The sequence below is a fragment of the Callorhinus ursinus genome, unplaced genomic scaffold (assembly GCF_003265705.2).
Source record: "Callorhinus ursinus isolate GAN/ISIS: 27379988/994484 unplaced genomic scaffold, GSC_fseal_2.0 scaffold38, whole genome shotgun sequence".
Lineage (NCBI taxonomy): Eukaryota > Metazoa > Chordata > Mammalia > Carnivora > Otariidae > Callorhinus > Callorhinus ursinus.
Window position 1 is genome coordinate 2,786,481 of NW_027397100.1, and position 24,257 is coordinate 2,810,737.

At 46.9% G+C, this 24,257-nt stretch overlaps 1 protein-coding gene and 1 pseudogene across 5 annotated transcripts in view; one reads left to right on the plus strand and one right to left on the minus strand.

Annotated features, from left to right (window-relative positions):
- TTPAL (alpha tocopherol transfer protein like) overlaps nucleotides 1-24,257 on the minus strand; it is a 41,149-nt gene that overhangs the window by 7,528 nt on the left and 9,364 nt on the right. For 2 of the 5 annotated variants that reach the window (XR_012374675.1, XM_025875589.2), the window contains exons 1-5: nucleotides 10,366-10,473; nucleotides 9,807-9,865; nucleotides 6,519-6,978; nucleotides 3,851-4,044; nucleotides 1,894-2,004 (exon numbers count right to left, since the gene is read on the minus strand). Coding sequence is in view for 4 of the 5 variants with exons in the window: in XM_025875589.2 (XP_025731374.1) it covers nucleotides 1,894-2,004; nucleotides 3,851-4,044; nucleotides 6,519-6,963 (750 nt within the window). In the remaining variant the exon portion in view is untranslated. Of the gene's footprint in view, nucleotides 1-1,893; nucleotides 2,005-3,850; nucleotides 4,045-6,518; nucleotides 6,979-9,806; nucleotides 9,866-10,365; nucleotides 10,474-24,257 lie in introns of those variants that run through there. The other 3 variants (XM_025875591.2, XM_025875590.2, XM_073880394.1) reach the window with 3 other exon arrangements.
- Nucleotides 16,364-16,847, plus strand: LOC112827167 (large ribosomal subunit protein eL28 pseudogene; annotated as a pseudogene).

Genomic DNA, 24,257 nt, shown 5'->3' on the forward strand with positions numbered 1-24,257 from the left:
GCGCTCTCCCTCACCTCTGCCAAGCCGGCTCAAAGGCCAGCTTCTCAGCGACGCCATCCCTAACCCCCCTACTGGATGCTACAACCCCTTGCCCCTGTCCTGTACTGGCCCCTTTCTCTGCTTATTTTTTCTCCACAGCACTTATCACATCTTAATACTAGATAATATACATCCACTGTCTGTATCTCTAGCATGTAAGCTCCCCGGGGGGTTGGGGGGGGGCGGCGGCAGAGGTTTCGGTCTATGTTGTTCTAGAACATACTTGTGCACAGTAGTTGATCGCCAGATATTTTTTTTTTTAAGATTTTATTTATTTGAGAGAGAGAGAGAATGAGAGATAGCACGAGAGGGAAGAGGGTCAGAGGGAGAAGCAGACTCCCTGCTGAGCAGGGAGCCCGACATGGGACTCGATCCCGGGACTCCAGGGTCATGACCTGAGCCGAAGGCAGTCGCTTAACCAACTGAGCCACCCAGGTGCCCCGATCGACAGATATTTTTGAAAGAATGAATGAACATATGAAGGACGAAATGAACAAGATTATGGACCACAAATAAGGTCATTTCATAGATAAAAAAGGCCCATTCCAAAGACTGCTTTGGCTTTAAAAGCAGGTTCCAAACAGGATCTCCAGGTACTAAGAGGGGTTCAAACCCAGGCAGGGATGCCACTAAATTAGCAGTTCTCCAACCTGACTGTGCATCAGAATCACATAAGATTTTAAAAGCACAAACTCTTTGGCTCCACCCCTGAACGTTCAGAGTTAAAATCTTCAGGGAGGGGCGCCTGGGTGGCTCAGTCGTTAAGTGTCTGCCTTCAGCTCAGGTCATGATCCCAGGGTCCTGGGATCGAGCCCTGCATCGGGTTCCCTGCTCCGTGGGAAGCCTGCTTCTCCCTCTCCCACTCCCCCTGCTTGTGTTCCCTCTCTCGCTGTCTCTGTCAAATAAATAAAATCTTAAAACAAAAACAAAAACAAAAACAAAACAGCTTCAGTAGAGTGGAGGTATAGATTCTTTAAAAAAAAAAAATCTTCAGGGAAAGGGCCTGGGAATCTGGATTTTATTTTATTTTAGTAAAGATTTTCAGTAATCTCGATACCCAACATGGGGCTCGGACTTACAACCCTGAGATCAAGAGTAGCACATTCCACCAACTGAGCCAGCCAGGTGCCCCCATCTGTATTTTAAATTCCTTGCCTTGCAACTTTGAGATTCTCTCTCTGTTTCCTCTTTGAAAAAGTACAAAATTCAAGACCCAGTCTTTGGAGGGACCACACTGTTCCTAGGCCTAGGGAAGAAGGAGAAAAATACCACTCATCACATGCAATCACAGTACTAGCAAAGGTTGAGAAGTGGCTCTTCTGGGTCAGAGAGGAAGACCATCTTTCAAAATGCCATCTCTACTTTCTTAAACAACAGATAAGCTAAAACTCACTAATCTCATAAACCATGAATTATTCCACAAACTTGATACAGCAAGACAACAAATCAGGTAAATAGAAGGGCTTAAAATAGCATTTTTAAACCCCAAGGAGCTGTAGTAAGAAATCACCATAACTTTTTAACTACCTGCCCAATACTACCCTTCTCCCTGTCCTCTCACACATGAAATACAATGTTGGTTCACCGTGCCCAGGCCAGGATATTGAAGAGTCTAAATGACTACATAGCATTTTAACTCTTTTGAGAGCTACCTCCTCTGCTCTCTCCTGTCAAATATTATATCCTATTCATTTTGTCTTTTCACAGAAAGGATTGTTCACTTATTTTATCTGTAACTCTGTGCTTTCCAAATTAATCATCCCAGGACAAAAATAATAAACTAAGAGAAGTTTATTGATGTCACAAATAAGGGAGCAAAAAAAAAAAAAAAAAGTCAATAGAATCATCACTTACTCTGTTTGCTATTTTCTCCTTCAGAAATGGTTTTATGATGGCAAAAATGCCCTTAAATATTCGAGGTTCATTCACTACATGCACTGCTTTTATCCGAATGGGAAAGCCATCCTGCAGGGGAGGGGAAGGAGAGGTTAGAACATGTGGGGCACCCACAGACTGTCCACAGCTGCCTTCCTCCTTTAAATCTTCTTGAGGGCCCCCAATCAGTTTGGCCTGACTCTCATGGCCTCCTCAAAGCCAGCCCACGTGGGGGCTAACTAGGAAGACAAGCCTGAGAGAGAGAGAGTGTCTTTCTTGGGGCCTAAACTTAGGCCAACAAGTGGAGAGCTGCTCCTCTTGTGGCAAAACAAAACAAAACAAAACAAGACAAAAAAACAAAAATGAGAGCCTATGTGGATGGATCTAGCAACATCAATCCTTCAGGATCGGTGTTGCCAAAGGGTATTTCTCAGAACGGTACTAGGTGTGATGCAAAAAAGGTTCCAAGGTAGGTAAAGAAGTTTGAGAATAGCACGCTATGTAGTCACATGGGTTTCCTTCACTGCAGGACTGTCGTCTGCAAATGTTCACAGTCACATTCTCAAGAAAGGGACATGCTATACCACATTTCCCAGACTTATTTAACCCTGGAACTTTCTCCCCCCGATCATCTTAGAAGACTAGAAAACACTGATCCAAACTCCTTATCCTGGTATTTGAATCTACGCAGTATTTAGCAGGGGCATCGAAAGAAGAGTGGAAGCTAAGGGAAGCCAGAGTATTGGCTCCACATTTCTGATAATGACCAAATGTGATGCTGATGTTTAAATGATCAGCCTGGCACCCAGTTGGGGGCTCACAGGCATTGTGGGATTCACAGAGGAAACCGCTGTATTTCTGGTGCCCCACAGCTCACGAGAGACAGCACCCATGGGCTGGCCAGAGGGAATGAAGAGCCAAAATGGTTAGAGCCATAAGACTCAGGCCAGGCTACCCCTGCAAGGGCTGTGTCCCCATCCATCAAAAAGGAAAAATAATTTGTGCTCACTTCAGCAGCACATGTACTAAAAAGAAAACTTAATTTTTGCCTTGTTTATCTCAGAGGAGTCCTTGTAGGACTGAATGAGTTATAATGACTGTAAAAGCACTTTGCAAACTATTGAACATTGTGCACATATGGGAGGAATGTTCTGGTTCCCCGCACTTTTTTTTTTTTTTTTTTGGTGGGCAGCAAAGCAAGGTTTATTGAGCAATAGCGAAATGATAGTACAAAGCTCCCGAAGAGGGAGGAGACCTGAGAGGGTTGCCCCTCACCTGTGTTCTAAAACACAGAACACGGGGGTGCCTGGGTGGCTGAGTCAGCTGAGCATCCACCGACTCTGGATGTCAGCTCAGGTCATGATCTCAGGATCATGAGATCAAGCCCCGCCTCGGGGCTCTGCACCGGGGATGGACTCTCCCTGAGATTCTCTCCCTCTGCCCCACCCCCATGCACACGCGTGCGCAAGCGCACTCTAAAAAACAAAAAAACAAAACAAAAAAACACATAACACATGAGATGTGAAACAATAGGCTCCCCGTCCCCAGGTCCCAGAGGACAGGACAGGATCTAGCATATTAGCCAGAAACACAAATTCTCAGTTTCATTTGTTAGAATTGCTCCTCTGTCTTCTGGAGAAAGAAAAAAAAAAAGAAGAAGAAAAGAAAAAACATGCAGAAAGCATTTTCCTGTCTGTTGGGCTCTTGCCCTAAAGCTGATCTTGCCCAGACTGAAGGGATCTCAGAAACTACGGGAGAACCTGACGAGAATAAGTGGTAAATAGGACATTTACATTTCTTCCCATAATGCTTTTGTATCTGTCGGATCGTAGAAGTGGGGTTTGTGTATCACGTGGGACTGGCGGTGAACAGACAAGTCCCCCCGGGGAAAGCCCAAACTGCCACGGAACAGGCACACGACAAACAGGGGCCATACCTGAAGGATGCCAATCACCTTTTTGGCTATAAAAGGGCCAAAGTGAGATGCTTTTGATAAGCTCACTCCTTTGTAGTCTGCAAGAATTACAATTCCATTCACCTGGGTTTCTTCAGACTGAATGAGTTTTTCTAACGTCAAGTATATGGCTCGGATGTTTTCGGTAATTGGATAGTTGCTCGGTATCCATCTGTCTGAGGTCATAAGAAATGGACAGAATGTTACAGAGGTGAATACAAACAAGTCTTCACAGGCTACGATTTATCTCCTTGCTAGAACTCTCGTTTAAAAATGGAAAAACAGATACTCTACTGGCATGACTCTATTTAGGTTAGGAAATGGGACACCTTAGCAGCAGCTGATGTTATTGCCAAAGGGAGCAAGCAGCACTTTCTGAAAAGGAAATGCAACTGAGTGCTGAAGTTAAAAGCCTGAGCTCTGAAGTCAGACACACGGGGAGGGGGAGGTTGGAATCTTAATAGCTGTGTGAGTTACCTCCTCATTCTGAGCCCTCACCTCCTCAGAAGTAAAATGGGATCGTAATACTACCCTTAATGGACATCTGTGCCGTCTGCCGAACAGATAATGTGCCCAGATTTTCATACCAATGCCCTGAGCCACCTCTTCCCACGCTAACCTTGCGGTTTGGGTACCACTGACCTGCCTCCTGGCTGCAGGGGTGGGCGTGGCCAATGCGGGTCTTACATCCTCCTGGCCACAGTGTGTGACCCAAGCCTGATCAAACAGAGCCAAGGGGACTCAATTCTGCGACCACGGCCCTTTGGAAAGAAAAGATCCCTCTTCCCTCTTATAGTGGTGAGGCTAGGAGCCTGAGACTCAGGGGCCCCCAGGAGGCAAGGGCTGGCCTGAGAATGAAGCATGTGCCAAGGAAGACAGAGATGGAGACAGTTTTCCAGTGCTGGGCTTTGTGCCACATCCCCTTTCTGGGCCAGATGCTCCCTTAGTATTCCCCATATATTTAAGGAATCCTTCCTTTCTCTGGGAAGAAGATGGAAATGACACTTTTGACTGTAAACCGCTATTGTCAAGAAAATCCCACCAACACCTGAGGGTCCTTTTCTTAGGAAGATAAAACTCCACATGATTGCCACCACCAAGGGGATATGTAACGTGCAAAATTCCTGTGAACAAAATCTCGTCCAAAAGCTGTGCCAGCTTGCTGTTGAATGTTCCTGCCAACTAAACCTGCTTCTACATAACTGGATGTCATCCTTTTCAATAACATATGTCCCCAGAGAGGAAAAGCTAATATCCAGTTGAGAACAAAACCTTCTCAGTATGCCTCCTCCTAAAGAGTTGCGTTGGTGGGGAGGGGTCTAGCTCTGCTCCAGACTTATGGGGGAAAAGTCATCTCACAAGCAAAGGGTTGAAATCGTGCAACCAAAGGGCTGAAACCACACAAGCAAAGAGGTGAACTCAGTGTGCTAATCTGTTTTGTAATATCCTTATGAGTTGAGTACAGAGGAGTAGCAGAAAAAAACCTGCTGACTGGTTCCTAGGTCTCCTGGTGCTCTAAAATCTCCACTGCGTTGCTTATTTTAAATAAACAACCCTAATTTTGGAAAGGGCCTAAAACAGCAGGTAAAGCAGTTAACACTGTGCCTGGTACACAGTAGAGGCTCAAGAGGATGGTTCAGTCCCCAAAAAGGGTTTGGTAAATGACCAAAGTGATGGCGATGTGGCCTTAAAGGCAGAGGAAACGTACAGGGAGGTCACCACTCCCCATTAGGCGTCCCTTCAAGAGGACTAGGTACAAGTGAGAAGAGGGCTGCCGGCAGGCATGTTCTCCTGCTCCTGGCTTGGTTGGGAGAACACTGCAATTTTAGTTTCATATTTTGTCTCTGCTCTGGTCTGACGGAGAACGTTAAGGCCGTGGGGGTGGGAACCCATGGGTAACGCTCCTTCACTCCTCAGTTGATGGCGCATTTGGCGCCCCCAATTAAAGCTACTGCCAGGGAAATGTACGATGTGCTGATTACCATCAGTAAGTGCTGAGACTGAAAAGTGAATCAATGGCTTAACCCAGTAGAGGAAAGGAGGGAGAGGAGAGGCACGCGGCGGACGGACACCCTTCCAATCGTCTGCCCAGCCCCCATCGATGGCTGCCTCACCGACTCACAAAGGAGGGACGGGGATAGGCCTGCTCGTACCCTATGACCAGGGCAGATTCTCAACGCTAGAACTCGGGAATTTGCACGGAGGAACTCGACTGGGTGGCCCAGGAAGCCTGGGCACTAAGGGGTAGGAGATCTCTCCAGGGCCACAGAGGCAGCAAAAGCCGGTCTACAGGAAGAAGAGTGAAGAAGATAGGACAGCACAGCACAAATGTGTGGCCCAGAGAAATACACAGACTGATAGAGGCGGGGACGGAGGAATGGACTGGACTCTGGCTCTGCGGCCCAGGGCCCCAGGAAAGCGGCTACACTTTCAGCTGCCTGGTTCTGCGGGATGCTCCTGTGTCATTAGACTAACTCCTCCCCTTTTTCCTAAGCAGGGTTGAGTAGCTTTTTGTCATTTGTCATCCAAAGAGCTTTGACTAAACCGGGGAGAAGGCAAAGAGGAAAAGGTGAGGGAGAGAGGGTACGGGGCACACGCATCCCACACAGAGCAGGGCACGCAGGCATCGGCCGACCGTCTCAGGCAATACCTGGGCGCATGCAGAGGATATGGCAGCCCCGGGGGTCGGTGTGGGGCAGCACGGTGAGGAATCCAGAAGCGAGGACATCCTTTAAGGCCGAGGGCTTCAGGTTGTTGAAGACCTCGGGCCAGCTTCTCCTGCAGCTGTGGTAGTTGACCAGGAGCTGCAGGGCCCGGTCGTAATCGAACTTGCGGGCTCGGAGGAAGCGTAGCAGGAAGGCGTCGTCCAGGGAGGTGCTCAGGTTCGGGCACTCCTTCCGCACCATGTCACGGAGGGCCTGCACGTCTCGAAGTCTCCATTCTGGCTTCTCCTGCAGCTCCTCCCTGGCTTTGGTGACCAGGTCTTCCGTCAGCGAGCACACGTAGCCAGGAGGCTCGGCCGGTGGCGGCAGCTCATTTTCCGAGAGCGAGGCCACAGAGGGGCTGGTTCGCAGAGAGTCACTTTCTTCTGACATTAGCTCCCAGGATCCCTGCCAAAACATGAACCCCAAGCCCAGTGAATGAAGCCCAGCGCCGCTCATTTCAGGGCAGCACCATGTGGCGGGGGGTGCTTCTGTCAGCTTGGGGGTTCTTAGCTGGAATGAAGTGGCTCAGAACCCTGTGCCCAGGCCCCACCCCAGACTGAAAAGAGGATCCCCACCGAGGCCCCCGGACAGCCGCAGCACAACACACACAGTCCTCATCCAACACCATGGCCTTGCTTACAGATGTACGAATACTTGTTCGACCTACTCGTAATTCGAGAAATGTGAACTAGAACAACTCTGAAAGTCAGGTTGGCAAAAATACAAAATGGGCGTGGAGATGCTTGCTGTGGGTCAGAGAATAAATTGGCCTAGCCTCTTCAGGGGGCAGTTTGGCAATATCTACCAAAATTTAAAACCACACACCCTTCGGCTCAGCATCCTGCTTCGAGGACACATACTTGTGTGTGCAAAATATACACACAAGGATGATCACTTCAAGTATTGATTATGATGGGAAAAGATAGGAAAGACTTTAACTGCATACCAGTTGGAGACGAGTTAAATAATATGATCCTAAGAATGGGATACTATTCACTCATGAAAAGGAATTAGGCAGGCTTCTATGAACTGACACACTAAGGAAAAGAAAGCAAGTTGCAGAACAGTGTGCATAAAATAATCTCATATATTTAAAAATATATACCTATATACTGAGTGCACCTAAAATTTCTGTAAGGAAATAAACTGTTACCAGTGGTTCCCTCTAGGGAAGAGTACTGGACAATAGGACATTTAAGGAAGAAGAGAGACTTTTTACTGTGCTGTTTGACTTTTTCACCGTATACACACATGACTTATCATGATGGCTGTGAAACCGGGCTGATTGGCTCTCCCTCGGGGATGGAGCATAACTGATGCATGGCCCCAGCTGCTATCCCTCTGGATCCTCCATCCAGTGGATGCCACACTTTCCAGACTGTCCCCAGCCAATGACTGAGTGAAATGCAGGCCTCCTCTAACAGGCAACTTTGCCTTGAGGTTCAGCCCGAACCTTCCGGGGAACTACCCTGCAGTCCACGACTCCCTGTCCAAACCTCCTTCCCGGGGGGCTGGACTCCTCTATCATTGTCTAAAGGCTCGCCCTGACTTCTGCAGCTCCCCTCCCTTTCCTGCTTCACAGGTGCTGCCTCCAATTAATTTCTTGCATGCCTAATCTCATCCTGGTGTCAAATTCTTGAAAGATCCGAACACACTTATTGAGTAAAAGACAAAAACAAAACAGCTGCTTTAGATATCCCAGGAATAAGGTAGCAGCAGCTGTCCAGTTCCAAAGCCCAAGCTCTTGGCTACAGACTACCACTGGTCCCTGACTCCGAGCTCAAGGAGAGCAGGGACCACCTCAGGGGTTTCTGCACATAGCCGGTGCCCAGGTCACTCCCCCTAAATCTTAGGTCAGCCCACTGCGTTCCTTGCATTCTAACCTCCAGCCCCACCCAGCTGCTTTCACTTCCTCCCAAAGCTGTGTTTTCTTGTCTTGTTCACATCCTGCTTCCTCTGGCTAGCTTGTTCTTCCTCCAGTTCTTCACCTGATCAATACTGATTCATCCTGAAGTCCCAATTAGATGCCACTTCGTGCATTCAACAAATATCTAGTACTTTACTATGTACCAGGCCCTCTTCCGGGCACTGAAGGTACATCAGTGAACAACTACAAAAAATAGTGCCTTTGTTGAACTTAGATTCTAGTGGGAGAGGCAGACTATAAGCAAGATAAACTGTATAATAATCAGCCAGATGAAAGCGCTATGGGGATGGGGCGCCTGGGTGGCTCAGTCGTTAAGCGTCTGCCTTTGGCTCAGGTCATGATCCCAGGGTCCTGGGATCGAGCCCCACATTGGGCTCCCTGCTCGGCCGGGAGCCTGCTTCTCCCTCTCCCATTCCCCCTGCTTGTGTTCCCTCTGTGTCTCTCTCTGTCAAATAAATAAATAAAATCTTTAAAAAAAAAAGTGCTATGGGGAGAAATAACGCAGGGAAAAGGGTTGAATGTACTTGGGAGTAGGGACTGCAATTTTAAATACGATGGTCAGGGATGATTTGTTCACGCAAATGACATTTGAGGAAAGATGAAGGAGATGAGGGAGCAAGCTCTGCAGACATCTGGGAGAACAAGGGCAAAGCCAGAGGCAGAAACACACCTGGCTTTTTCAAAGAACAGCGAGGAGGCCGGTATGGCTAGAGCCAAATGAACAAAATGGAGAATATTAGCAGATGAACCTATAGAGGTACCAGGGGCCCCACTGGTACAGGGCTTTGAGGGCCAGTAAGAACGCTGACTTTTACCGAGTTTGGTGGGACCCATCTGAGTAGAGTGACACGATCCGATTTCTATTTTAAAGGACTGCTCGACTGTCTAGCAAATGGATTGTAAGGGGGTAAGGACAGAAGTAAAGAGACCATTCAGAGGCTACTGCAGTAACCCAGGTAAGAGATGATGGTGCCTGAGGCAGGAAGCCTTCTCCAACCTCCAGACCAGGGTAGGAGCCTCCCTACCAGGAGCTCTTTGGCATAGCACTCTCCCTCTGTTGTAATTGTCCGTAGGCAATTTGCGAGCAACATCCCTATCTGTCTTGTTCATCACCTTAAACCCATCACCTAACAAAAGTGTCAGACGCATAGTCTGCACTCCATAAATATTTGCTGAATGAGTTGAATCCGCTCGGCGGAGGAATGCTAAGTGAGGAATTAAACAACAATCACGTTCACAGGACCCACCCTGGGCTGTTTCCATGGGAGTCACCAACAGATGCCTGTAATCCCAATCCAGTGCTTACCTGGGAGACAGACTGTAGTGTCCATAGGCTATAGGCCTAGCCTGGCACATGACGGTGCTCTGTAAATATTAGCGGACGATAGGAGGTTAAGTGATGTGCCGGAGGGTACACACCTAGTCGAGGATGTGTCTAGCCCCACACTGGGCCCTACCCTCCACCTGGAGCTTCCTGTTTAATCTCCAGGGCCTCGGTAGTGTCAGGCTCAGAGCAGGACTCGGTCTCGAGAATGAAATGATGGATGGGCGTATGGATGGGTGCAAATACCGTTTGTTACCGTGGAGCCTGGACTCTTCCTCACCTGCAGCCCATCATGTTGTGACATCACTTTCCTCCCCACCCCACCAAGAGGCCAGGAAGCCATCGCTCCTGGAGCCCCAGAGACCCCACGTCCCGTCGACAACCTTCTGAGGGCCCCCACTTCCGGCTGTCACCCCTTCCCCAGGTGTCCCCATTTCCTGGGGTCTCTCTCCTTGAGTCCCTTAACTTCCGGTTATTCCTCCCTCTCAGGGGTCCCTCTCCCCGACCCCCACGACACACGGGAGGACTCGTGGGCACTCACCGGCCGGGCTACGGGGCGGAGCGCGGGTCTATCGGCGGCGGGAGCCTCGTCCGGCAGCGCGCACAGCACCGACCCGCACTCCCTGCCCGGCCGGCCCGGCCCCTCGCGCCGGAAGTGACGTCTGCGGGGCGTGGGAAGGCGAGTCGCCGCCCGTGAGTGCGCATGTGCAACATCTCGCCGCAGTGCCGGCGCTGTGTCCCCACCTAGCGGCCAAGTCTGCGCGCTGGAGGAGTCCGGCCGGCGGAGAGGCTAGTTGGGAGGGTCAGGGTGAATGAGGCCCCGGAGAAAGAAGGAAAGAAACTAGAACATGCCACCATGTACTTGGTGTTTTACATCCACTGTCTTACTGAATCCTCGGGGATTTATGGAATCCCCCTCTTTCATGGAAGGAAATTGGCAGTCAATGAGGTGTAAAGGGTTTCCAACCTAGACCTCGGGATTGGCATTCCAGGATTCTTCCCACCGCAGCTGCCATCGGGACAGGGGACTGCAAGGGGGGAGATGCCCATCCAGCGGACATCTGTCTGTCTGTAGCTGAGTGACCGCAGGCCTCAGTTTCCTCATATGTAGCATGATTCTTGCTTTGAAAGTCCCATTGAATAATTACTTGTGTCCTGCTTTGGGGCTCATAAAGTCTCCTTCAGAAAGTGGTAGCTTGAAAAAAGGTGTTCCTGCCCCACCCCCAGTTCATTAAACCCCAGCACCATCACCCCCACCCCCACCCCAACATGGATTTCATGCAACTAAGGCTTTGAGACAAAGCTCCTTGGTCGCTGTCTCAAGCAAGAGTAAAGACACAAAACCATTTCTAGAGAGAAATTCTGTGGCCTGGGAGGACTGGGAGCCCAAAGGTGTATCCAAGAGATGACCTTAAACAATCCCTTCCTTTCCCGACCTCAGAGGCAAGAGGAGCTCTGGGAGATTGGAACTGACCCGTGAGGCCCGTGAGAACATGGCAATTTCTGCCAGATCCCAGATTGTTGAGGAAAGTAGGGGAGCCCGGGAGTTGTAAGTTTTGACTCCTGCTCTGGCTCCACCACTTCTAGGATAAAATACAGAGCACTCAGTTAAATTTAAATTTCAGATAAACAACAATTTCTTTTTAAGTGTAAGTATGTCTCATGCAACATTTGGGATATATTATACTAAAAAATGTATTATCTATCAGCACTTCAAATTTAACTGGACACCCTGTGTTTTGTTTGTTTGGGTTTTTTTCCCCAAAATCTATGTATTAGTTTCCTATTGCTTCTGTAACAAATTGTTGCAAACGTGGTGACTTGAAACAACACAAATTTATTCTTTTATAGTTCTGCAGGTCGGAAGTCTAAAATCAAGGTGTTGACAGGGATGCATTGTCTCTGAGGACTTTAAGGGGGAATCTATTTTTTTCACCTTTTTAGCTTCTAGAGGCCACTTGCAATCCACAGCTCACGGCTCATGCCTCAAATCACTTCAGCCTCTTACTTTTGTTGGCACATCTACTACTGACTCTGATCCTCCTGAGTTCCTCTTTTAAATTTTTTAAAATTTTTCTTGTGGCAAGAGCACCTAACATGAGATCTACCCTCTTTTTTTTTTCAAAATTTTTTATTGTTATGTTAATCACCATATATTACATCATTAGTTTTTGATGCAGTGTTCCATGATTGATTGTTTGTTCATAACACCCAGTGCTCCATGCAGAACGTGCCCTCTTTAATACCCATCACCAGGCTGACCCATCCCCCCACCCCCCCACCCCCCTAAAACCCCCAGTTTTTTTTTGAGATCTACCCTCTTAACAAGTTTTTAAGTGTACAATACGTATCACTGGCTACAGATACAATGTGTCCTGCCCCCCTCTTATAAAGACTCTTGTGATTACATTGGGCCCACCCAGATAATCTAGGATTATCTCCCATCTCGAGATCCTTAACTTAATCACATCTTCAAAGTTCCTTTTATCATGTTCGATAAGATAATAACAGGCTCCGAAGATTAGGGCAAGGATATGTGTGGGGCGCCATTATTCAGCCTACCATGATCTGGCAACCTTATGTGCAACCATGTGACCATAGCCAAGTCACTCAAATTTCCAAAGCCTCTAGTTCTTCATGGGCAAAAAAGCTGATTAAATAAGCTCATAAGGGGAAACACCTTGCTCCTGGCCAGGCAAACAGTGTTTTTACAAATGGCAGCTCTCATGGCAAAGGGCAAGGGATGATCCTCTCCAACCCTTGGTGTCCTAGTTACTGGAATAAATGCCTCTCCTCCACCCAGACCCAGGGCCCATTGGTGGTACCGTCCAGGTTGCAATCCCAGATACTGCCAGCAGGAGGAGAAGAATACAGGTCTAGAACCTGCTCTCAAGGGCAGGGGAGGGTTGGGAGGTGATTCAGAGATGCCCTAGAAGTCCCTGCCCCATCCCTCAATTGAGGGCCATTACTTTTGGTTCCTCCTGGTGTTACATATCATGGAACCAAGATATTTTAGGATTAGAAGAGTCTCAGATAATCAGCAAAGAAAGTTTTCGTTTTTTGAGAGATTATATACACTAGGTACTATGCTAAATTGTTTGTATGATTTCAATTATACCTTACTACAACCCTGTGAACAGGAAGCTAGGATTGTCCCATGTACAGATGGGGAAACTAAAACCCAGAAAGGGAAAGTCACTTGCCTGGGGGCTCAAGATAATCAGTGAAAGAGCTGGGTTTGAGCCCAAGTCTGTATGCCAACACAGCCCCAAATTTTACTTTGCCTTGGAGGTTATGTTGCCTCTCTGTTCTTACAGGTTGGGAAGCAGGCTCAGAAGAGGAGAAGAAATTGCCCATGGTCACATAGTAACTCCAAGATTGAGCTGGGATTTGAACTTCTGTCTTTTACTTTTCTGCATTGGACACTCAGAAGTAACACACTTGGAACTGCCCCTCGAAAGATCCATTTCCTTGGGGGTAAAGGGGGGGGTATGTGTCCCATTGTCTAGGGAGTCCTTAGAAGGATTCAGTAGAATGGCATGTGCAGAGTCCTGGTACCTTGGATCATGACATGTCTGTTAACTCATGACAGGCACCCCACTTGAGAGCAGAAAGGTCACTGGAGGGAGGGCAGCTTGTCCTGCGTCTTGGTTTGGAGGGCTTCACACATCCAGCCCTAGCTTCATCCAGTCTCTGAAGAAAAAAATCTGGCCATTGGGTATGTTCTAAAGGAGGCCAGAAATGCCTGACCTATCACTGTTTTCTATCTTTTTTTTAAAGATTTTTTTTAAAATTTATTTGAGACAGAGAGGGAGAGAGACAGAGCATGAGCCAGGGGGAGGGACAGAGGGAGAAGGAGAAGCAGACTCCCTGCTGAGCAAGGAGCTTGACGTGGGGCTCAATCCCAGGACCCTGAGATCATGACCTGAGCTGAAGGCAGACGCCCAACTGACTGAGCCACCCAGGCGCCCCTCTATCACTGTTTTCAGAACATGTGATTCTGACTTCGGACAATCTGCTAGAACCAGTTTTAGTATTGATTCTAAGGTAAGGCTTATTTAAGATAGCACTATGATATAGGGCATAGTTTCTCATCCACAACACTATTGGCTTTTGGGGCTGTGCAAGTCTTTTTTGAGGGGTGGGGGGTTTATGCCAACCTGTACATTGTAGGATGTTTAATGGCATTCTTGGTCTCTACCCACTAGATGACAGTAGCACCCCACACTTACGGTGGTGAAAAGCAAAAATGCCTTCAGACATTGCCAAATATGCACTAGGGAAAAAAATTGCCCCAGTTGAAAACCACTGGTATAGAAGAAAGAAAGTTGGCTTCTGGTGGGACAGACATGAGTCAGCTGGGCAACCTTGGAACAATTACTTACCTTGGCTTCTGCAACCATAAATTCTCTACTAACAGCTACCACTGATTGAATGCCTTTTTTTTTTTTTTTTGGCAGTGACATGAACTCTTTGCTGGAATAATTTCATTTAATTGTCAATAACAGAATCCTGAAGGGACACTGGCTGGTGGAAGCAGGGAGGAAGAAGTAAGGGAGACAGGGAGAAAGTAGTCTGTATTATGCATCTTCTCTGTTCCATGAACGATGGCAGGTGTTTTCACATTTCGTTTATCCCCTGTCATTAGCTGTGTGAGTTTGAGCAAACCACCCTGGGGCTCAGTTTCCTCATCTGTAAAATGATAGCAGCTGGGGAGTTCTGATAAGATGATGGCAGTGATGCCCAGCCCAGATTTAAATCCTCCTAAGTCCCCACATACAAACAGAAGCAAAATTCCATACCCACATTTGCAACAAAACTAGGTGACAAGGTATTTTCAGGAACTCCACGAACAAATGAGTGAGGACAAATCAGCAACAGCTACGAGGCCTGAGTGCCACTAGGGCCTCTGTGGAGGAGGTATAAAAGGGAAGCAGCAAGGTGTCTAACAGACCTAAGAACAGGAGTCCCCAGATTGCAACATCTAGTTGTGGGAATGCCTGGCAGGGCAATTTGGAAAATAGCAGCCAAAACTGGGAAGGGTTTTGCCAGCTCCAGCTGGGGGAGTGCAAGGGGTCTGCCACGAGGCTTAAGGGCTGATAGAGTTTAATGCCCATGAATTCCAGAAATGACCACCAAGCCTTCCTTCTAGGACAGGTCCCATGCTGAGAAACACCTGGGAAGGAGATTGCAATGGAGCAGGATAGGGAAAGTAGAAATCAAGGAAAGAACTGGGCTAGATGAAAGTGGGGGAGGAGAACAGAGCCAGAAAACCTCAGCGGTAAAGCCAGATTTTTGTTAACAATAGGCAGAAACAACAAAATGGGGAGCTCTGTGAAAATACAAAAGTTTTCTTAACCAAGCCTCCTCTTAAATGTTCAGAAAAACTAATTTCACATAAAATGAGCAATGGAAAAGTTTCGAAGTCAAATCCTGGGAAAGCAAGATGGCTTAAAGAAGAAGGAAGAGGAAGAAGAGGAGAGAGAGAAAGAGAGAGAGAGAGAGAGAGAGAGAGAGAGATTGAGACCGGGAGAGAGGAGAACAGTCCTACAGACAATGAAAGCCACCCAGAAAAACATTAAAAAAAAAAAAAGAGTGAAGCAAGTTAAAAACATGAACAAAATGATGTAAGACAAAAAAGAACACTATAAATCAGAACTATAGAAATTCAGAAACCAGGGACGCCTGGGTGGCTCAGTCGGTTAAGTGTCTGCCTTCGGCTCAGGTTATGATCCCAGGGTCCTGGGATCGAGTCCTGCATTGGGCTCCCTGCTCAGCAGGGAGCCTGCTTCTCCCTCTCCCTCTGCCTGCAGCTCCCCCTGCTTGTGCTTGCTCTTTCTTTCTGACAGATAAATAAATACTTAAAAAATTTAAAAAAAAAAGAAATTCAGAAACCAGGTGCCAACTCATGAAAGAACCAGAGATAAAGGAAAAATTATCTTTAAAATGAAAAATGAACTAAATGGAATATAAGAGCAAATGAAAAAATAAAATCAACAGTTGAGATAAATAGAAAGTGAAAGGGGGGGCAATTTTTAAAAATTAAAGTTCAATGAGGATATAAAAGAATTTGAGGGACAGGGACAAACATTGAAGTTCGGAAATGAAAATCTAACCTAGGAATAAGAGGAGTCATTGATGGGAAAAGTATGACAAAGAAACAACAAAAAACAAAAACAAAGCAAGGAATACTTCGTCGACCCAGAACAACCAATACCAAGGCACAGTTTTGTAAAATTACTGGTTTTTAAAGAGAAAGAAAAAATTCTTTAGGCGCCCTAGGCATGAAGGCAAAAAAGAAATAAAATGAGATTCTCATCAGACTCTTCAACAGCAACGCTTTAAGGCAGAAGAAAATGGTATAATATGGTATGATATTCAAAGAAAGTACGAACCAAGAATTTATATCCAGCAAAACTGACCTTCTATAAAGACCCATTATTACCTTGCAAACACTCAGTATTTTTTCCATGAGCCCTTCCTGAGGAGTCTACTGAGATCAAGCTCCAGCCCAACAACATGTGTGGAGAGACATTGCCATGAGGACTGGTGGTAAGCACTCGGTATGTATTTACTTGGAGAAGTAACACTAAAAGAGAGTTAAAAGAGGAACAAGCAGACCTACAGCACTGAGCCCAACAACCTGAAGGCTTGCAACTCGTTCCGCTACAAACGGGCTGATTCACCGCAAGACCGTGGGCGTGGAGCCGGCGGCCGACGGTAAAGGCGTGGTGGTGGTCATGAAGCAGAGATCCGGCCAGCGGAAACCCGCCACCTCCTACGTTTGAACCACCATTAACAAGAATGCCCGGGCCACTCTCAGCAGCATCCGGCACATGATCCGCACGAACAAGTACCGCCCAGCTCTGCGCATGGCTGCCATTCGCAGAGCCAGCGCCATCCTGCGCAGCCAGAAGCCTGTGATGGTGAAGAGGAAGCGGGCCCGCCCCACGAAGAGCTCCTGAGCACCTGCCCCTGCCTCTAAAGCAATAAAGATGTCAGCCTCCTCAAAAAAAAAAAAAAAAAAAAAAGAGAGAGAGAAATGAAGTTTATAGTGCCTACATGCTTTAACAGTGTAGCTATAGTACAGTCCCCCAAAGTGGTGGGGAAGGGGCACAGTGGATGCAAACATTTTTGTATCCATTTTCAGTATTCTAGTCGGTAGCGGCAATTTTACCATTGTTATTCTGAGACTGTTGCATGTATAAAGTGGCAAATCAGTTATTGTAGAACCTTTCAAATTTTTCATCTCCTGTGTCGAAAACTAAAGTTATATGTGAGGTATACATATACTCTGTAATCTATGTATTTATATAAAATACCTAATTCTATTCACTAATAAGGCCTAGAAACAATGATCATTTAGTAACAGGGAGCATACATAACACTCAGTTTATGAGTGTTGAAATGCCCTTTTCTATTTAAGAAAATAGAAGGACCTCTTGGAGAAATTGATGATTCTAGAGGTGTGACAGGAAATATACAAGATGAGCCTGGAATATCTTGTCATACCAGATAACAAGGAAGCCTTCAAGGCTATCCAGTGGACTTAGAAACCAACCTAATGCTGGTACCATTTCAGCCGCAGCCAAGATTATACTTGCAATCGATTGAAATGCGTCAAATATGTTTCAGTAAGTTCATAATGATACTCAGCAAAAACACTAACTGATCACCTTCTGAAGATAGTTAAGAAACAAATTATACTCTTAAAAAACTACGTAAATAAAACAGAAGAATCGAATATTTGTTCCACCTTTCCTATATGAACTGTACCATTGGGTGACCAAATAATAGATTAAGAAAACATCTTCTTATAAAATTATTACAACTGATACAGGAAAACAAAATGATACAATATTGCCATTTTGCAACCTACTATGAGTTAGTGTATGTAACCATTGTACCCAATAGCTGCTAATATCGAAGAAGAGCAAACTGTAGCCATGTATGTGCTTCTTGATAAAAGAACACAGAACCACCTATAATCATGCCAGAGGGATGGAAACTGGGTGACTGAGCTGCTTATATGCAGGGAAATGCAGAGGGCAAGGGCCATGTTGAATATTGGACTGTGAGGATGCAATAGACAAAATCCAGACTTTGAGAAACTCTATGGGTCAAACAGGAGAACAGATAAACTACAAGGAAAAGAAAGAGATTGGGGGTGGGGATATATGGCTTAAAACATAAAGTTTTTTTTTTTAATGGGCAAAATGGAAGTATAATGTCTAGGGATGCACATTCAAATGATTAAGCAAGGAAATAATTGCTATGAAAGTCAGGTTAGTAATTACTTTTGGGGGAGGGGCTATGATTGAGAGGGGGTACATGGAGGGGCTCCTGGGGTCACTAGCAAAGTTTTATTTCTTGACCTGGGTGGTGGTTACCAGGATGTTTGCCCCCCAAATAATCACTAAGCTGCAAATTTAATTTGTATGATTTTCCACATCTGTGATTTGTTTTATAATATAAAGTTTTTAAAAGATGAAAACAGAACTACCTACTTCACAGTGTGTGTGTGTGTGTGTGTGTGTGTGCATATACACATGTTTGAATATCTGGCTTCTGGTGCATAGTAGGTACTCAATAAATATGAGTCCTCTTCCCCATTAATTCTGTCCAACAGCCTTACTGGTGTGATTTCAGCACCATTGCTAACATTACTAACTTGTGTGACTAATCAAAAATAGTTAATACTCGGGATGCTTGGGTGGCTCAGTCAGTTGGGTGACTGTCTTCGGTTCAGGTCATGATCCTGGAGTCGCAGGATCGAGTCCCACGTCGGGCTCCCTGCTCGGTGGAGAGTCTGCTTTCCCCCTGACCCATCCCCCTCTCATGCGCTCTCTCTCTCTCTCTCAAAGAAATAAATAAAACCTCTAAAAAAATAGTTAATACTCATTAAGTGATTATTATGTGCCAGGCACCATTCCCAGTACATCTGATCTAACAGCATCCTCATAATTCTATTATTATTATTCCCATTTTACAGAGAAGAAAACTGAGAGTTGGAGAGGTCACCTGTGGCCACACAGCAGGTGGTAAAGCAGCCTGGTTTTGAACCCAGGCAGTCTGCCTCCACAGTCCATACTTGCGCCCACTGCATATATAACTTACTGGTTTTCATTTGGTGTCCAGTGGCCTTGTTTGCAGGCATAACTTTCCCCTACCGTGTGCCTGCCAGTGTGTGTGCCATCTCTTGACACTCATTACCTGAATCTCACAACAACCCTGGTGGGTGGAGGTGCTTGTTAGTTTGCATTTGACAGATGGGAAAACCGGAGCCAGAGAGGCAAAGGAACTTGCCCAAAGCAAATGGCAGTTGGTGTTGGGGGGGTGGTAAATTGTGGATGGGAAGGGTTCATACTCTTTGGCCCTCGGGATTTGAAAGAACAAAATGTTCCATACTCTTAAACAGATTCTCATCTGATGGATCTGACCCAGTCTGAGGTCATGGGTTGCCCAACCAGCCGTCCGGAGCCTGACTTGGCTTGAGAAGTGTCCAGACTAGGGCTGGGAGAAGTCAAGGGCTTGGCAAGCACCAGACATGCCTGACCCCAACCAGGGGATCATGCGAAGCTTGTGACCCATGGGCCTGGCGTGCCTCAAGGAGCCAGAGACTTCTGTTACTCTCTGTGCCAGCCTTTTTGCTCATAAGCCTTGGAGTCAGGCGGGCTGGCCACATCTCTGAGCTTGAGATAAAGATGTGAGTGGGGCTGGCTCTGTGGATTTCCCGTAAGAGGCGAGAGCCCAGCTGTGTTTTTCTGGTCACATATTGATTGATTTTTAAATCTGAGTCAGCATGACCGTTTGGAGGTACAGGGTGTCCTCTCTGTTTCCAGGGGCCCTAGATCCCAGCTGGGCTGAAGTATTTCCAAAACAGGGCCTGGAATGGTAGGGGACCAAGAGGGGTGGAGGCTCCGCACTCCCTGCCCTGCCAATACCAGCAAAAAAGCCCACCCAGACCACCCTCCACTGTATTAGTAACATGCGGCAGTACTGAATCCTTACCAGATGCTGGGCACTGTGCCACACACTTTATATATACTCACCCCACCAACCTTGTGGAGATGCTCTCAGGTAGGGGCTCTTATGAGTGCCACTGGACAGGTGGGAAAACTGAAATCAGCAGGAGAAAATCACCTGTCAGTGGTCACACAGGGATGGAATTGCAGGTCTGTGATTGTGGGATCCTACAGAGTCAGTATCTGGTAACACTCTATATATGTCACTCAGCCCTCACAGTGACCCCATGGTGTAGGTATTGTCACCTTCATGAAGATATGAGAAAACGGAGGCTCGGGGAGGTGGATGGGACTTGTACAGTGTTGCTCTAAAGCTCTGCTGTGACAGCCAGCGAAAACTTTTCAAGAGCACTGTCCAAAGCCCACAAGTGCTAAAATTTGGCCATGACCACTTAAAACCCCGATATGTATTATTACCCCTCCATTCACCCACAGTTCTCCTATGGTAGGGAGAGGGGGCAACAATCCTTCGGTGGCCATCTTCTTGGAAGAGTGGAATGGAATGGTGGGGGCTCTTGGGGGGGGACAATTTGAAGAGCTTAATGTGGGCAGGGATGTCTGGAGGTTGGGAGAAATGGGCTGCCCAGCTGCGCTGGTGAAGGAGCTAGAGCGTGTGGGTGTGCTGAGGTCAGCCTACACTCCCATGTGCTCCAAGACAAAGGCTGCCGCGGTGTTTCCCATGGACCAGCATGAGCAGAGAGCACCTACAAGGGGTCCAAGCTTACCCCTTGGTCAGTTGGGACAGTGCAGTCGTGTCCCACAGGATCTTGTGGAGGGACAGAGGGGTGGTAGCAGCAAAAAGGTAGAGTTGGATGTCAAATTCCTAGGGCTGAGAAAGGAGTTGCTAGAGACCCCTTGGAAGAGAGGTGCATCCATCAAGGTCAAGGGTGAGAAGGGCCTGTGGCATTGGCCATCTCCATGAGCCCACAACAGTGTCCCATGACAGAAAGGGGCAGCTTAAATTGGGTACTAGAGAGCTCAAAACCAGCCAGCATGGTGGCAGGTCAAGTGAGACCCTTCCTCTCTCCTCTCCATCTCTACCCAGCCCCCTCAGCCCCACCTCTGGGGAAGGGGAGGAGAAAGAGAGGAGCTTCCTACACCACCTCCCCACCGCAGCAGGCTGCCAACCTGAAGCAGGACCAAGCTGGCCCAGGGGAGAAGCTTTAAATGCAAATCAAGCTGGGAGTTGTGATCAGTAGCTTTACTGGACATTCTAATTTCTAAATCGATACTGTGTGTGTGACCTAGAGTAATTATAGAATTGTCTGTTTCTGGAGAATAAGCAGAAAAGTAACGGGGATGCGTTTTCACCTAGTGGCAGAGAAAATGTCTCTCCACTGAATAAATTTTAAAAGGGACTCTGGGAGACAAAAATAAAGGTGTGTTTAGATTACGTCATTAGTTGGGTTTGTTCAACATGCTGGTTGCAGCAGGATGGATGATTCTCTAAGACTAGCCTGGAGGTGAATATTCCCGAATGCCCTAGAGCTTGCTTCCTGAGGCAGGCAAGAAGTGTGGGTGCCTCTGGGGACCTCAAGTCCTTCCTTTATGGGACCAGCACCCCCTCCCGCCCCCCAGATGCTTCAGTGGTTGGCGTCTGATGTCTTATTGTGTCTCCTTCTCCTGAGCACTGTGACCTCGGAAGTCACCTCCTCATCCACAGATGGTTATCCTCCTCATCCACAGATGGTTCACAGCCAACGACCTGGAAGAGATACAAAAGGCCAGCACCCTTGCCGGACTTTACCTGAGAGCAAGTCTCTGCTTGGTTCTGTCCCATCCTGCTTTCCTCCCTCCCTTATGGGTTCCACCCTTAATAAATCACATGTGCTCCATCCCTGCCTCAGGTTCTGTTTCAAGGGAACCCAACTGAAGACAGCCCTGAGCCCCAGGAGGCATTCTATGACTGGGCCATTTACTTCATTAGCAATTCTCCTGGATCCCAAATCAGACAGAGGGACCTAGGTTCAAATCCCAGTACAATCCCTTAACTGCTGTGTGACCATGGCCAACGTCTGCTTACCCCACCTCGGTTTTCCCATGTGTAAAAGAGAGGAAAAAAATAACAAAACAAAAAACCAACCACTCCCCTCAAGTCTTTATAAGGATGAACCATTCACACCCCCTGAGCACAGTGCCTGTAACAATCACTGCTTCTCTTATTCCTCCAGGCTAGGAGCGCTGACTTCACACGAAGGGGGCAGCTTTTACCATCTGGTTTGAAGGTGTGTCCTGGGGTAAGGCCCCAGACCTTGGGATGGCAGGGGGTCAAGCGTAATCAAACAGCCATCTCTTAGAAACACCTACAATCTGCTCGTCCTGATACTCTGTGTTGTCTATGTGCTAGCTCACTGTGTCTTCACTACCTTTCAAAGCTGTTATGGTTATTTCCACTCTACGCAGGAGAAAACTGGGCTCCAGAAGGGCTAAGGGACCACCGGTGGGGTCACAGGTGAAGAGACGCTAGTGCATCTAGCTGGAATGGCTAAAATTAAAAAGACTCACCCTAGGGGACTGGGACTCTTGGTATACTGCTGGTGGGGACTCAAGATAGCACAGCTGGTTTGGAGAATGGTTTGCAGTGGCTTTTGAAAAAGTTAAACATACACTTACATGACTCAGCAAAGCCACTCCTCGGCACTTGCCCTCGGGTAACGAGAGTGTCTGTCCACTCGGAGACGTGCGCAAGAATGTTCTTAGCAGTTGTATTTATAATGGTCCCAAACTGGGGAAAACAATGTCCATCCCCAGGGGAATGTGATAAATGAACTGATATACATATAATAAATAAAAGGGCAATAAAAAGGATCAAACTATTGGTAGGTACAAAAACCTGGGTGAATCTCACAATAATTATGCCCAATGAAAGAAGCCAAACAAAAAGGGTACATCTTGTACGATTCCATTTCTATAAAATTCCAGAAATGTTGAAGTAATCTATAGTGAAAAGAAAGTACCCAAAGTGACCGTGGCGGCATGGGAATGGGAATGGGTGTGATGAGGAGATGGCTTACACCGTGGCACCAGGAAACTTTCGGAGTGATGGAGACATTCATCATCTTGATTGTGGTGATGGGTTCATAGGTATGCACACATGTCAAAACTCATCAAATTATGCAATTTAAATAGGAATTGTTCATTGTACATCAATTATGCCTCAATAATGCTGTTTTTTTTTTTGTTTTGTTTTTAAACTGGAGAGTGGCACAATTAGTATTTGAAGTCATGTGAGTCTGATGTGAAACCACGTGGGAGCTGGTGAGTTATTAAAAGCCCCACTTTCTTGGCTGGAGACATAAAGTCAGCCCAAATGACATCACCTCCAGGAAGGCTTCCATCCCCTCCATGGTAAACTACGGCTTTTCAGAAATTGCCTCTCCCATGGCCTGGGTCCACACTGCCCTTCCACCTGCCTTTGGGATTTTGCCAGTGGCTCTTTGCTCCACTTGGGGACCTTCCCTTGCATTCTCCCCCATATTGTCCTTCAAACGTGCCGGTGGAGAGCCCAGGGCCAGAATCAGACCCACCTGGGTTTGAATCCCAGCCGTGCCATTTACACCAGCTGTCTGTCTGACCTTGGATGGCTCCTTTACGTCTTTGAGCTTCAAATCCTCTGAATAATAATAGAAGCTACCTCGAGATTGCCTCAAGGATCAAATGAGAGATAGTTCGAGTTAACCAATTAGCATAGGGCCTGGTGTGTAATAAAGCACTCAATAAATGTTAACTATTATTGATCTTCACCTGGGCAGTGGCTGCTGACTGTTTCAGTTTCTCAGCCTTTGAATCAAGTACTTACCGCCCCAGCTATATTTATTGACATGGAAGGATGCCCAAAGCATACTCTTGGGGCAGGGGGTGAGAAGCAGGCTACAAACAATATATACCTCACAGGTCATTTTAAGGATTAAAAGGGGGAAAAAAGGACATGTATCTCTTCGCCTGGTGTGTGACACACAGGAAGCACTCACTGAAAGCTAGCTGAGACTGTTGTTGATGTGAAAGCATTTTGTAGCCTGTCCAATGCCACTTTCAAATATAATCATGTGAGTTCCTAGGAACAAGATGTTTGCGATTGTGCTGGGACAGCGAAACACAGAGACCTTCTGCCTGCCTTCTCACGAACGTCAGGGGGCTGCTGTGGGCAGGGCTAGCGTTGGACTTGGGAACCATTAGTCTGATGTGGATTTGGGTACTTTCTTCTGTGTCCTGGAGCAAAAGAAAAGCAAAGCACTGCCCTTTAGCATTGAGACTCAGAGCTTGGATAAAGGGTATTCTTTGCAGTAACTGAGGTGCTATGACAAAATGTAGACACTTGAGGGCACCCCAAGCAATCTGCAATAGAGAAAATCACAAAAGAGGGTGATAATAATAATAATAATATGAACACTGTGGTTACATTTAACAG